Source organism: Harpia harpyja, chromosome 1, assembly GCF_026419915.1.
Source record: "Harpia harpyja isolate bHarHar1 chromosome 1, bHarHar1 primary haplotype, whole genome shotgun sequence".
Taxonomy (NCBI): domain Eukaryota; kingdom Metazoa; phylum Chordata; class Aves; order Accipitriformes; family Accipitridae; genus Harpia; species Harpia harpyja.
Window position 1 is genome coordinate 42,937,549 of NC_068940.1, and position 14,899 is coordinate 42,952,447.

General features: G+C 41.8%; 1 protein-coding gene across 6 annotated transcripts in view; it reads right to left on the minus strand.

Moving 5' to 3' along the window:
• Positions 1-284: 284 nt before the first annotated feature.
• PTPRT (protein tyrosine phosphatase receptor type T) overlaps positions 285-14,899 on the minus strand; it is a 492,692-nt gene continuing 478,077 nt past the window's right edge. For all 6 annotated transcript variants that reach the window (XM_052789835.1, XM_052789817.1, XM_052789853.1 and 3 more), the window contains 4 exons: positions 10,864-10,989; positions 9,290-9,453; positions 8,661-8,796; positions 285-7,922 (listed from right to left, as the gene is read on the minus strand). In XM_052789835.1, the coding sequence (XP_052645795.1) occupies positions 7,869-7,922; positions 8,661-8,796; positions 9,290-9,453; positions 10,864-10,989 (480 nt within the window). In that variant the 3' untranslated portion in view covers positions 285-7,868. The remainder of the gene's footprint in view (positions 7,923-8,660; positions 8,797-9,289; positions 9,454-10,863; positions 10,990-14,899) is intronic.

Below are 14,899 nucleotides of genomic sequence, written 5' to 3' on the forward strand. Positions count from 1 at the left end.
CCTGCTGCTAAGACTATAATTTTCAAAAATACTTAGCTCACATACACAGACTTTCTGAGAGGACTGACTCAAAATCTGCAGCTAGACTGAAGTGCCCAGTGAATTCTCTTTGCTGCTCTTGAGCTCCTTCTGGATGATAACCATTATGCAAAGCCAGCTGCCCATCACTGTGACAAGATGCTGGTCTTATTCTTTTCCATGCAATCACACCATCGTTTCTAGCAGTACCACTTGCAATGCATTGCCCCCTCTAAGTGCAAAGAAAAGGCACAAGTACAAGAATCTCTTAGTAAAACATTAATCTCAGATCACAGATTTATTTTATGGATTTGCAACACAGCCCATATTACAAACATTGTCTGGGAACATTTACAAGAATAAATAAGATGGACTCGCAGTTGTAAAAAAAAGATTACACTTCACTGTAATGTACAGTCAAAAAATATATCTGATATTCATTGACTTGACATTATTTACCTTCCTTCTTTTAAGCTAGAAAGAAAAGACACTGAATGCACAGTGTTGAGATTTTTGTATTTATATTTTTTTCCTTTTTTTTTCATACGTGCTTTATCTATCAAACATCCAAACTGTACAAGTGAGTTTCACCAGTAATCCATAAAGGCCAAAGGCGGGGGGAAGATGGGGGCGGTGTCGCAACAGCAGAGACTAGCTGTCATGCAACATTCCTCCCTGCTGGCAAAATGCATCCAGGGAGCTGGAATAGGATACTGCTGATCCAGATGCAGCCACAGCATTGCTGTGTGAAGTAGTGACAAGTCTGGCAACAAGTGATGCTAGTACATTTTAATTTCAACGGGATTGGCACGGGGGGCTGGGAAGGAGGTGAAGGAGATTAAATCAATATGGGAGTGAATTTTGTCAATGTGGTGAGTCAGTATGGGTTAAAGGCTGTGTTAAGGATACAGCTCGAACTTTTGGCATAGAAGTACAGCGTTTAAGTGCTGGAGATGCAAGAAAGGGCTATAGGGGCAATGAGGGGGTAATGCCAGTTCTGTTCCAGGTACACACAAGGAAATAAATCTCCATAGTGCAACACGCTTGAGGTATCTCACGAAGTCCCCCAAATAGTAGCGTTTCAGGGTATGAGATCTCCCAATGACAAATACCTCTACTGAAGCACTGTCATTCTGCGACAGGCACCTCCAATAAAGTAACCACTATGCTGGTGGAAACCTATGTACAGAAGATCAGGACTGGTCTCAAAGGTTACATCTTCAAATCCATGCTTCAGACAAAGTGGTGTGGCCTGGCTCATGTTTATACTGCTTAGAAACAGCTCATGCTGCATTGAGTTGCAAGAAAAACATTTTAGTTAATTCTTTTCCCATTTCATTCTTTTTTTTTCCCCCACCAGGAAACACTATGGGAACATCAGCATCTGTCATTCAGTCTGCTGCATTATTTTATTTTTTAAGGCTCAGGTTGAAAAATCTGCATGCACTGGGATGAGGATGGAAAGGCTAATTTAGATCTCTCATGTTTTTACAAACTGAAAAAGCTGCCAGGTTTTCACAATTGTGCTAGTCCAACATGAAACTGTAGTATATTCTAAGTATAGTTTATTTTTTTACAAGGGAGGCTTTTAAAATATTTTAACACAGCAAATAAAGATTATAGACGAGAGGTCACTGGAAGTCAGCAAGTTTTTTTTCTTTTTTCTTTCCATCACGCTCAGTACCACCAGGATTTGGTCTTGATGTATGAAAATGTATGATTTTGCTTGACAGTTACAGCAAATTGTACATTCTTCAAGTATGTATATGAGGAAGATGATTGATACCTTTTCCAAGTCAATGAACAGATAATACATGATGGATTTTCCTAGTGATCCTTGCCAAAACTGCAGAAAGTGGGCTTTGCTTGCTATGCTGTTGGCTCACCCTCAATGAAAAGAAGAGCTGTAGGTATTTTTGGGAACAGGGAAAGAAAGAGCACTTGCATTTAAATTGTGTATTATGTATGTATGGCTATAGAAGACTGCAATCTAAATAAATACAAATGCAGGAGGGTTAACAGAATCCTTATTACTCACTTCTGTCTCCCTGTCTTTAATTAGCTGGCTCCCCTGTTTCTACTCCTGTAAAGGTTTTTGCAGGGAAGATGCAGTAGCCTGTTTTGCCATTTCACAGTCTCCTAAGAGGTATACTGAATTTTTGACCCAAAGGCAGTGGTTATGCTGAATAACTTCTGCCACATGGCCCCCTTTATTGTTCTAACAAACTGGGGTTGACTGAAGTTTGTACACTTAAGACAAATGTAAGAATCTCAAATAAAAATACAGCAGGCTGACAGCAAGTTCTTGAGATGCTCCTTGCACTGGCTGGAGATATTATAAAAGTTAACTGTGCTACCAATGTAATGGAGTCGATTGTTTAAATTTATTACAGGACAATGAAGTCTTCCAAGTGGAACATTTCTACTGCATTGCACGTCCAGGACTGCGTCAGGACTGTGTGCTGTTCTGTGATGACTTGTTAAGAACTCTGCAAGTGTGACAGATAGAGGCACCTCGTATTTGAAGATTCTTCTCTCAAGCAAACCTCCTTTTATCTTTGTCCCTCAGGATTTATTCCCTCTGTTACACTCTGACTGCTCCATCTCCACAGAGCTCCACAACATGGATTGTGGCATTACCTGCTTTTTATGATGTTGACATGAACTCAGAAGAGTAAGAAAGATATGAGTAGGTGTGCAAGAATGAGAGACAGAACAAGGTGCAAGTTTCCTACCTGTTTCAGGACTCCATTTAATCTGCCTTCTCCTCCAATGTTTGGTTTCTCCCAAAGGAGATTTCTTCTCCTTTCCTTCTCTTCCAGATGGCAGTTGGTTTAACTGCCTTCTGAATCACCTGCTGCAGGAGCCTCTCACCTTTCTCTGACTCTACAGCACGTCAAGAGCAGTGACCAGCGACACCTGGCTTGAGATTCCCAGGGGAAATCCCACAGACTACTCCTAAAGGGCCTGTGAAAAGTAAATGGAAAAACAAGTCTACCATCTGCAGGCTTAAATCTACTACTGCGGGGTCTACACTGCCACTGGGCTTTTTTTTACAGGGAGTCTACAGATCCAGAATAAAAAGTTGGAAACTACTGACACACAGATACCTGCTGCTCTAGGCAAAAGCTATTCTTTGGGACTCCCTCCTTTGCCCTACGGAGTTACACAGACCATACTGATTAGGGGTCACAGGCATTTCCCCAAATCTCTGCCTTTTAGGAGTTATCTGGACATTCTTCAAATGTGTGTACACATGGGCAGGGGCTGAGCAGGAGAGACGGGATACAGAAACTGCAGTTTGACTTGCGGGTAAAGGCAACAAAAGTTACATCTTTTCAGTGCATGCAAAAACCTTTCAATGCTAACTGCTTGTTGCCTGTGGACCAAAATGGACAACTCTAGCTCACATAAATGGCTAAAATGTAAATGTATTAAGAGGGACCCACCAGAGCATGGGAAAGGCAGACAAAATTCTGTGCAACCTTGCTGAAGAATTTAAATCACAGATTGAAAGGCCTCCTACTAACCATGGTCTAGAGACCTCCTTCATCAGAGAATACCAATTATTTCAATCTGCAGACAAATAAAATCACCAAATTCCCATTTGCTTGCTTCCTACCAGAGGTCCTGATTCAGTTACCTTCACATGTACACTGTACAGCCTTGCACGGTTTCTTTTCTTTATGTTAATAAACAAGTACCTCAAGTCTATTTAGAGGAGGTCAAATGCCTTTTTCCTTACAGGTAATTTGAAGAAGGAAAAAAGAAAAAAAAAAAAGAGCCAGCATAGGACACAGTTCCTGCAGGGATCTTAATTAAAAAAAACAAACCCACAAACCACCACCAAACACACACACACAAAACTAAAAAGAGAGAAGTGTTAATACCTACTGTACCTTTTAGGGGTTTTGGTCTATCTCTTTCCTGCAGACAACTCAGGGTCTTTCTTCTCCAGCAGCCAGCCTAGATAGCTCTGGAATTCATTGCTTCAGTTACATCTCTCAATAATTTAAGAAGTTACCCCCTGTATGAGATAGTCATCCCTGAACCACCCTTCTTTACCTATTTCTAGTTCCTTTTATTTTAGATTAAACTTTAGACCAATAGTATGATATCAATAAGCAGTGCTTCCTCACCCCTGAAGGATGTCTGAATGGGAGTAAGTTTATCTTCATTATGACCAGTGAAATATTGTCAATATCATATTTTTTCAGCCTAAAATTTAGTCATTGAGGAATTCACCTTTTCTACTGTACATTATCGCTTTCCATCCACAGCAGGGGATGCTTAGGTTGGAAAGCTCACTCTGACTATTAATCCTTTCAGGAGTGAGAAAGCCTCCTTTATCTTATCTCATAATTGCTCTTTCCCAGTGAAAACAAAGCCATCACCCATAATCTTGCTTCAAATACATTACCTCTTTTGCTATAGGCTGTTCTCTAGGGTTTAAGCAACCTTAAGGTAATAAGGTTATTTAAAGCGAGCTTCTCTTCTCCTTCCACACAATTCCCTTCACCATTAGTTCACATTCAGCATATACACATTGTGCAGTAAGAAACTAAGGAACAGCATAAAGATCCCTGAGCCAACACGGACTGGAGCTGGGTCAGTCCCTCGAAAACAACATAACCGCAGGACAACATAACAGTTTGGCAACATCATCTGTAGCGTTCGCTGAGCATCTTTCCACATGGATTGTAGGCTGGACATTAGAAGAAGGTTGAGACATGTGTTTGAGTTGCCACGTAATAAGCTGTGACTAACAGTTGGGCTGTGGTAACCAACATTTGCATTAAACTTGTTCCTTGCAAATAAAAGGTAAAATTTAGCTTAAATATCTTTCCCTGCAGTTTATGCTAATGTCACTTGGCATTTGCAGAGGACTAAAAACAGATGGCAAGTTGCTGTGGGTCAGCTGATACATGCACCTGACCCTTTAGGAGCATTTTTCATACTGTAAACCACATTCAGACCTACCTCAAGACCTTAAACATCTCCACTGCAAGTGCTATTCTGCTCATCCAACACCTCCTCTCCATACACACATCCTTCCCTATGGGCTTACTTCTGGGTTTTTAATCCACTTTCCTTCATGCTACTGTTAAGCCTTGAACTACCTCCTACACTCCACATCTCAGTCATATTGTTATTTCTTCTACCTCTCTGTTCCTTTTATCCTGGCTGTCACCCTCAGTGCTTGCACTAGTCTTTCAGTAACTCATGAGGGGGACCTATCGCTATGCTAGTTTCCATGTAAAATTAACAGAATGCTAAATACTAATTAGTATTTCCATAGCATCCACAGGGAGTGATTCCCTCTGGCTTTCTGGAGTTAGCGAAGTCATGAACATTTTGTTGACTTGTAGCTTCTTCCTGCCTGGGCAGTTGTTGAAAAATCCCATTCTGGGATCAGGATTCCCTCTTCCCTCTTCTTCGCTAATGGCTCCCAACTCCTGACCTACACGGTTACAGCAAGCCACCTGTCATCAAAACACTAATATTATGTCTTCCTTCTCATTTTTATCTCATAGTTTTGCTTTGCCTTCTATTCTTCCTGCAGCATTGTTTATGTTGCTTAGTGGTAAAAGGAAAAAAAAAAACAATTAAAGCCGGTAGTTTGTTTCATGAGACACCAGACATTCACCTACAGCCCCAACAGGAACTAAAGGTGATTTCATGATTTCTTGCAGACAACAGAAAGGACCAACTAGAAACAGAGCACAGGCACCTGTGAGGGGGTTCTCACCAATACTTTATAGCACACTGGCTACATCAGGGACAATGTGGTTCAAGCTCATTTAAGACCTTCACAATATTCACTTGGAACAAGCCAAGAATCCAAAGCTCCTCGGAAAGAGTATGAGCTAGGCAGTTCAGCATCCTATGAAGCCCCTCCTCTGCTTAGCAGGAAGAGGATTATTGCTCTTCCAAGTGTCCTTCCTTAGACTGTTGCAGGTCCTGGTAGACATGACAACTTTTTGGTTAGATACTGGTATGTTTGAGTTGAGAGTTACTTTTATATGATTTAATTTTCATCCTTCATTGTCAAGGCAAAGGTATGACTATTGAAAAAAGAATGACCATGAAGCAGAGATGCCTTCTGAATTTACATACAGAATTAGCAACATTTTTTGAGCTTCTGGCATGCTCTATACCAGGCATTGAGATGACAGAGCTCCCAGCACAGTCTCTGAGTATTTACCTGAGGGTGGAAAACTACAGAGTGGTAAGAAAGTGGAGTTTCCTTAAACTCTTACCTTCAGTCTATCTTTTAGCAAGTCTGTATTTGAAGAAACCTACATCTCCCAGAATGTAATTTACACACAGAGGAACCTCGTATCCCCGTACCCTCAAGATAAATAAGTGGCTAAATTGAAATACTGAATATTGTAAGGCCTTGTTCATTCAATTACTTTTTTCTCCAACATTACCCTGCAGACCTTAATGATTAACTACTTAAACATACTCTTTCAGAAAAGCAATTTCTTAGCTGCTAAGAAGTCAGAGTGAGATCCAGAACCATGGCAAAACACATCTGGTGTTTGTTTCAAAGAAGGAGAGTTGCACAGGCATTTTTGCAGAACAAAACAAAAGCTGTTTTACTTAAGAAGGAAAGCTGCTGTGCTGGTCTAACATTTTTCTTAACCCATGTCAGATTAGGTTTCTGTGTATGTACATCACCTTTCCTACAGCTTGGATGCAACCTGAAACTTGTAGGGCCTGGAAATCTGAATAAATCACTCAATAACAGTTTGGAAATACTGAGGACATCTTGACCAAACCCAATTTTCAGATTACCTTCAGTTTTTAAGCTCTGTTCTCTGTTTGCACAGTGCCTAGTTCAGCAGGGTCCTGTCATGACTAGGGGTCCTAAGTTCTACAGCAATATAAATAATAAATAAAAAATAATAATACATAGTATATGATCAATAATACCTACTTTATACCCTGTTTTTCAAAGACACACTGCACCCCAGCAAATACTTGAAAAATATGGTAACAAAGTTACCAAAAGTTGCAAGACAAATGCAATTTGTTTGATGCAAATATTTAACCTTAAGGTTCAAGTGGCTGGGAAACTTATTAATGGTATTGCTTCACCAGCACTGAAACGAACACAGACCAGAGAGATGTAACTGGTTCATGCACAGCCTTGGGAGTCTAGCAGAAACTGGGAGGAAACATTTGTGTAGAAGTCGAGGCAGTGAATCCATTAAGAGCTTCTCATCTCCACTATATTTTCATGCTAAAAGGGACTATGTATGGGAAGAGAATTCCAGTGGGGGTTTTTTTCTGTGTTGGCCTTTTCACTTGGAAAAACAAATAAAAGGAAACAGATAAGGTAGACAAATTGTAGTGAAACATTTCATATATCCCCTATGGCTATCTCATTTTTCCCAAATGACTGCTGCATGAAATTAAAAAAAATTAAAGACTGGGATTTGAGAACAAAATTATAAATTGAAAAGGAGACATTTAAAAGAGAATTTCCTAAGGGTTTCATTCCTTCCCTACTCTGCAGCAAGGAGAGCAAAAATACAATCCAAAAGAGGAGAGAAGAAGTCAGAGGGGATTAGAAAGTCCAGTCTTTCAGCCTGTCTCCCATTTTGCTAATTTTTACAGTAGGTTACTTAAGAAGCAGTAGATGTTCCAATAGAAAGCAGGCAGCAGCAAACACAGGCATTGTCTCCTCCTTCCAACGAGGTCTGTGCAATCTCAGTCTCTTGCTCCAGGAAGGAGAGGTTTTCCTTCCCACACTTGTTACTGCCTTCCAGTGTGGAAGAGGGGAGAAACATGTGCCAGAGATTGGGGTCTGGCATTTCAGAGCCTCCCCTCCCTCCGCTGGGCTAAAAGGAACTCAAGTATTCCAGTGCAACCTCATATACAAATTTATACTGTTCCTGAAAAAGAGAATAGAAATCAGTGGCATTAGAATACAGGTAAATTCTTCAGAGCCTCATTCTACAAGCTGCCAGAAAAACCTCCTCCCTCTTTCTTATACCATTTGGCAGGACCAGGCAAACATTAATTCCATTTCTATGGGATCCTGAACAAGCATTACTAAGAGTAATTATGATTATCATCAATGGAAGAGAAGGACACTCAGAGAGACAGCCGCAGTATGGACTATTCATTATTTGCCTCATGGCCTCATTGCACGCATTGCTTTTGAGGAAAGAATTCAGTGTGATCGATTGAGATGATTGAATTCAGGACAGTTTAGTCTCTTGGGTTGCAGGGAGCAAGGCCTGGGGTTCTGACTGTTCTCCCTTCCTGGATTCAAGGCATGTCACAGCATTAAGCACCGGGCTGTACACATGCACAGGAGGACAAATCCCACCCCCTCCCCACAGCCATGGTGACAGCTACTTGGGGTTTGACCTCCTGGAGGCAGCTGGGCATGGGAGACCTGGGCATGACAGCTGGGCCAGGGCAGCTGTTCCCCCTCTGCTCAATGAGAGAAGCAGTGGGACCAGAGGATTCATTGCACATGCTAAAACTGGACTGATTTTAATTCTGATGGCTTCATGTTATGATTTGTTTTGATTCATACTGAGCTAAGCCATGAAATTTTTCCACCTATCCTAAAGTCCCCCTGCATACACTGGGTGAGGTAAGGTGCAGGAAAAGCAACTTACCAGTGACTCCACCATGTTGGATTTGTTATTTCGTAATGTTTTCACTATGTGGAACACATCAATGATATTTTGCTGTTGAATCATTTCACACACGCTGCAGATGGCACAGAAGGTGCCGCTGCGTCCCCCACCATTCCTGGGTGCAGAAAAAAAGAGGCAACAGGAGAAGGTAGGTAAGGCTGAGGGAACGGAGGAGATCACTGCTTACACAGCAGCTCACACACCACATATACTAAGAAAGGGCTAAGCTGATCCCTGGCAGTGGTGGACGGGGAAGCCGCAGGGACTGCAGAGCTGCTCCTCACTGCTCAGGGGCTCACAGCAGCTCTGTGGCCAGAGCTGGACACACAGCAGTGCTGCGTCAGTTGTGTCTGCGCTCCAGTCATGAGACCTACCGACACAACTGAAAGTAGCAGAGTTTTTTCAGCTACTTCTCACCACAATCAGTAAAATCTCTGGGCCAGGATGCTATAATGTAATACAATATTCAACTTGAAGTGTATTACAAATGTAATTTAACTTCATTTTCCCCAGCTGAAGCCTGACAAACCACCAAATTTCCATATCCATGATCAGTGTTCTTCAGACAGCATTTTGTGAGGTTACAGGCATTTTCCAGTCCTACTTACAGGCAGTGGACAACAGTCCGTCCGTCTCTCCCATCATACTGTTCCTGCCACTTCTCCAACCTTCTGACCACCTTCAGGAGGGAGCGTTTGGAAGGAGGGGTGTCCCTGTATGCCGGCCAGCCAATGTACTGCAGGTGCTGAACTATGCGATACCCGTCCTGAGGCTAAAACAAAGAGCATTTCCAAGATGCTAAATGGAATGGGGCAGGAAGCAGAGAGGGTAACACAGGGGGCACTGGTTATATGGCATCTTTCCCTCTGGATCTGATATCATCAATGTTAACACCCTCCACTCTGGATACCTGATACAGTGGGGAAACAAGGGCTTTTTGGTAATCCAGGTAACAATGATGACCTCAGATATTACAGAGCCCAGCAGAAACCAAGTGCATAGGATCCCTTGTTTTGTTTCCAGCAGAGAATAAAATCTCACCAAACTGTACGAATAGATCAAATAGATCAAGTGTGTCTTTCCCGGTTGCCTGTGCTGGAGACTGGTCGTGCCATAAGAACTAAAGGCAAAGAAGGCCCTCAAATAATCTCTGGGGACTGTGGCAGGAAAGGATCCTCATAAAGATTTTAGCAGCAGCCATTGCTGTTGAACACAGATGGGTGCAGAGAGCTGCGAGTTCACAGCATCCACCCTGCCAGCTATGCATTTATGAGCCAGCTTCATCCTGAGAGTCACAGAGCCTTAGTCTTACTAGCTATATGACTTCAAGACTGCCCCTGGTCCAGAGGCAGTTGACCTTCATAGGAAGGTGAATATCTAACTGATTTATCAATTTGTGTAGTCGAACCACAAGGTTCACTCTGCAATGCCACAACTGAACTGCCGCACAGGCTCTGACCATACAACCAGAGACTGATGTGTTAAACAGCATAGAAATGTAATTTGTGGAGCCTGTTTCCATTTCTGATTAGAAAAAATTTTTAAAAAGGAACAAAAAAGGAGACATAACCAATCTGGGAAACAGCTAATGAGAGAAAAATCCTCTACTGAAACCCTTTCCTGCAGCCCTGAAGTTGCATTGCCAGGGTCCAGTGTGCAGATAAACTTTGTTTCTATCATTTCAGCTGTCCTGGGGCTGAGGGATACAGACAAAGAGTTGCTTACAGAAATGACAGTTGCTTATTTATAGGAAAAACAGTGGCAACTGGGAATCCCAGTCTAGCCAGTAAACGTTGCATCTGTCTTCAGAGACACTGCATAGCAGTTGACAGATGGAGAGCTGCTGACACTATCCCAGTTTATTTCCTATGATACTGATGGTTTTATATTGGCTACTAAGTGATTAATTGTTCTCAAATATACACAGAAAAATGCTTTCCATTTAAATACAGATTTTCAGCTCACATCATCCACTTTCTACTTTCAGCCAAGTCTTTTACCAATACAGACTGATGCAATTAAATGTTAATTAAAGGAAGTAGCTACTAAATTCCGCAGTGGAATTTTGTTCCTAGGTGAGAGATTCAGCGTCTCTAAACCACAAGTCTTCGTTCTGCCTCCTCCTCATGCCAAAATATATTTTTGAGAATAAATAGGGAATCTGGTATTTCACTGATCTTACCCTGGCCATGTTGCAGATCCGGAATATCCGGTTGATGATATCTTCATCAATGTCTGCTGAAACAAACTCTACTTGAATTGGGCCATAACAACAGGACGTCTTCTCTGGCCAGTACTGCATGCAGAGCTGGAGAAAACGCGAAAAGAAACATAAGGCATCTTAACTATTAACAAGGAAATGCATGTTCGGTCTTCTTTCCTTTCAAATGTATAACCAGCTCAAAATCCATAACCATTCTTGTATTACATGTATTTTCTCAGAGAAGACCTCCTTCTAGCTCAGTAAAAGTTTTTTATATCACGAATATGAAGAAATATATTTTAGAAGCTTGACTTCCCCCCCCCCCCCCTTTTTTTTTGTATGAACACAATTTGTAACTAGTTGAATTCTGGGGTGTAAATGTGTAGAAAAGGTGGCTGAAAAATGAAGCTTCTCTAGGGGTATAGATTTAAAATGAACATTAAAAGATTAGTGTCTGTAGGTGAATTTCATAGGAACCAGAGAGGCTTGGTGTTAATAAGGAAACAGTACATGCACCAAGAAAATTAACTTTAATTCAAGCAAAGTGGAACTTCTTTTTTTCTGTAAGATGAACTTTTTAGCTTTCTGACTTTACCAGCGAGCAAGGGAGGGAGAGTGAGTTTGCTCCGAGAGCCACGAGAGCAACTCCAATTTCAGGGTGAACCACAGCTGAATCTCTGAAGTTTGTGAAGCAGGTTGGAAGTCTTTTTTCTTATGCTGATGTTACTGAATTGAAAGTACAAAAAAAATCCTATCCACACAAATTACAGTCTAAGTATTTCAAATCCATCTGGAAATAGATCATGGAGAGAAAATATTTTGCATGAGATCTCATTAGCAGTTTCTGCTGAGATTGTATTTCTTTCTGTTTTTTTCTTCCTATTTTCAAGTGTAATTTTTAGAAGTTTTGAAACCCCCAGATGCTCATTTGAACTTGATCTCAAGCTTTTCAAGTTCAATCATTGCTAGTAATAACGTCAAGTGTGTGCATGCTACTGCATTAATTCTGTACTCCTGTTATTCCTTCGATCATATGGGATTGAAATTGGGTGGGATATTCACGCAATCTTATGCATCTTTGCCCTTGTTAGTTTTTCACAATTAAGCAAGCCAGCCAAGACCACATAAGCAAGTCCTCCTTTGAAGGTTGTCTTTACTCTTCATTCAGACTTTCAAGCAGTCTACAGATCTCCTCTCAAAGCATCTGTCCAATAGGCAAGGAGATTAGAGCTGAGCAGGTGCTTTAGGAAACAACCTCAAAGTGCATTGGAAAGAAGAAAAACATTAAACCTTTCCTTAATATTGAAAATCTGCTTTTCATAAAGCATGTCTGTGAATGGCCATCTATCCAAACGTATATGTATATACAGTCCTTAAAATTGTCTGTTATGTTCTCTGACCTCCACATGGTTTTATTTGCACCTTTTCCCTGCATAGTGGATTAAAGGTTCACTTACCTATTTATTTTAACTCTTTTCCTCTCTACAGTTCAGGCACAGCTTTATATAAGCAATTTTTGTATTTGTGTTATACTCACGGAGATGAGTAACACACCCTGCTCATGCACACAAATACGGTATCTGCAGGCAACTGTACACCAACAGTTTTGTAGCGCTTACAGTACAGCGCTTGGACTAGGCAAAGATGAACAGCTAGATAATTACAACATTGTCATAAAATGACAGTGCAAGTACAACATTGTGAAGTTTCCTTTTCAGAAACCTCACTTTCACAACTGATCTGCTGGAGGGTAGGAAGGCTCTACAGAGGGATCTGGACAGGCTGGATCGATGGGCCGAGGCCAATTGTATGAGGTTCAACAAGGCTCAGTGCTGGATATTGCACTTGGGTCACAACAACCCCATGTGATGCTGCAGGCTTGGGGAAGAGTGGCTGGAAAGCTGCCCAGCAGAAAAAGACCTGGGGGTGCTGGTTGACAGCCGGCTGAATATGAGCCAGCAGTGTGCCCAGGTGGCCAAGAAGGCCAACAGCAGGGAAGTGATCGTCCCCCTGTACTGGGCACTGGTGGGGCCGCACCTCGAATACTGTGTTCAGCTTTGGGCCCCTCACTACAGGAAAGCCCTTGAGGTGCTGGAGTGTCTCCAGAGAAGAGTAACGAAGCTGGTGAAGGGCCTGGAGCACAAGTCTTATGAAGAGCGGCTGAGGGAACTGGGGTTGTTTAGTCTGAAGAAAAGGAGGCTGAGGGGAGACCTTATCGCTCTCTACAACTACCTGAAAGGAGGTTGTAGAGAGGTGGGGGTCAGTCTCTGCTCCCAAGTAACAAGTGATAGGACAAGAGGAAATGGCCTGAAGTTGTGCCAGGGGAGGTTTAGATTGGATATTAGGAAAAAATTAGTTCACTGAAAGAGTTGTCAAGCATCGGAACAGGCTGTCCAGGGAAGTGGTTGAGTGACCATCCGTGGAGGTATTTAAAAGACGTGTAGATGTGGTGCTTAGGGACATGGTTTAGTGGTGGACTTGGCAGTATTACGTTTACAGTTGGACTTGATGATCTTAAGGGTCTTTTCCAACCTAAATGATTCTATGATTCTATGATATTAAACTGTCACACCTTGCCTTGAAAACTCATACAACACAAACATGAAAATTATCCTTAACTTCCAGTGCTAGCTGGGGGTTTTTGGCATTGGCTGCAGAGTCGAGCTAGGTGACACCATGCTAGAGTACCTGCCAAAGTGACTTTATGCATTGCCAAATCTCCATTTCTGTGCCTACAGATTACCTCATAAAAACAAAACTTTGCTAGGTAAAAAACAAAGCAGGTAAAGTCTTGTGCAGAAAGATAGTCACAAGAATAACACTGGCTGAGGCTGATAGGTTTGTGGTTTCCAAGAATGAAGTGTGAGAAAGTGTGTCATTTCCATAAAAAGCTGTGTTTTTCTTAAAAGTGTCAGAAAAAAAGGAAAAGATGAAATTTGCCTCTGGATTCAATGCCAAGACGTAGAATCAGGCAGGGTGAGTTGGACATGAGGCAGCAAACGCACAGGACCTCCAGCTCCTCGCACAGTGGTGGGACTCTGTGGGTCACCAAGCGAGCCCACTTCTGAGCAGAGCTCTTACTGTGGCTAGAAATGAAATCCCATAGCGTTCACACTGAAGGGAGATCCCCTCAATGAATGGGGTGACTGGCTTCTCCATTAGCATCAAAAAAAAGGGACCACTAATCTCATTGCCTTCAAGTGTGGTAAGATTTTGAAGACACAGAAAAGACAAATGAAAAATTAATCCATGAAGTACCAACTACTTGAGGGTTCCTCTCCTCTTATTTAACAAGTGCTGTAATGGGCGAATTAGCCATGCCAAACGTACTCTTCACACAAATTGCATGATTACACCTCTTTGAAAGCTGTTATCTTCTGCCACTCATCAGCAAGGTGGCTGGAAATGCTAGTACAGGAGGAACTCCAACGGCTCCTCCCTGGCAAGCTCAACTCCTGAAAATAATGGTGTGTTTAGTAGCCAAGAAACCAACTTACATATGACACTAGAAAGAAAAAAAAAATACACAGCACAATGTGCTTCTCCAGAAACTGTGCAAACCACACTTCTAGGTATTACAGAATTGCATTGGAAATCTCAGGGAAAAGATCTTTCAAATGATATCAGCATCTCTCTTGGTTTTATTCTTCTGGAAATGCCATGTGAACAGGCAAGCATGAAGCACACTGGGGTTGTGGTAGGGAACATTTTCCTGAACCAAAGACAGACAAAAAATATGAAAGCAAAGAGAGGAGGTTTGGGAGGAAGATTTAGGCCCACAAACACAACATATTTAGATATCCCTTTTAATTGCAGTAAGAATTCGCTGTCTTAGAAGGAGCCAAGCATGTGGACTTACTCTTCATTATACCGCAAAACACCTATTACTTTCCAGTTCCACTTCATTTATTTATTGGGGTGGGGAGGAGGGGCCACAAGAAAATGGCAGCAGAAATGCTCTTAAAACCATCTGGATTTGAGAAGAAAGTTACGTGACGGAAATTATGAAAAATCA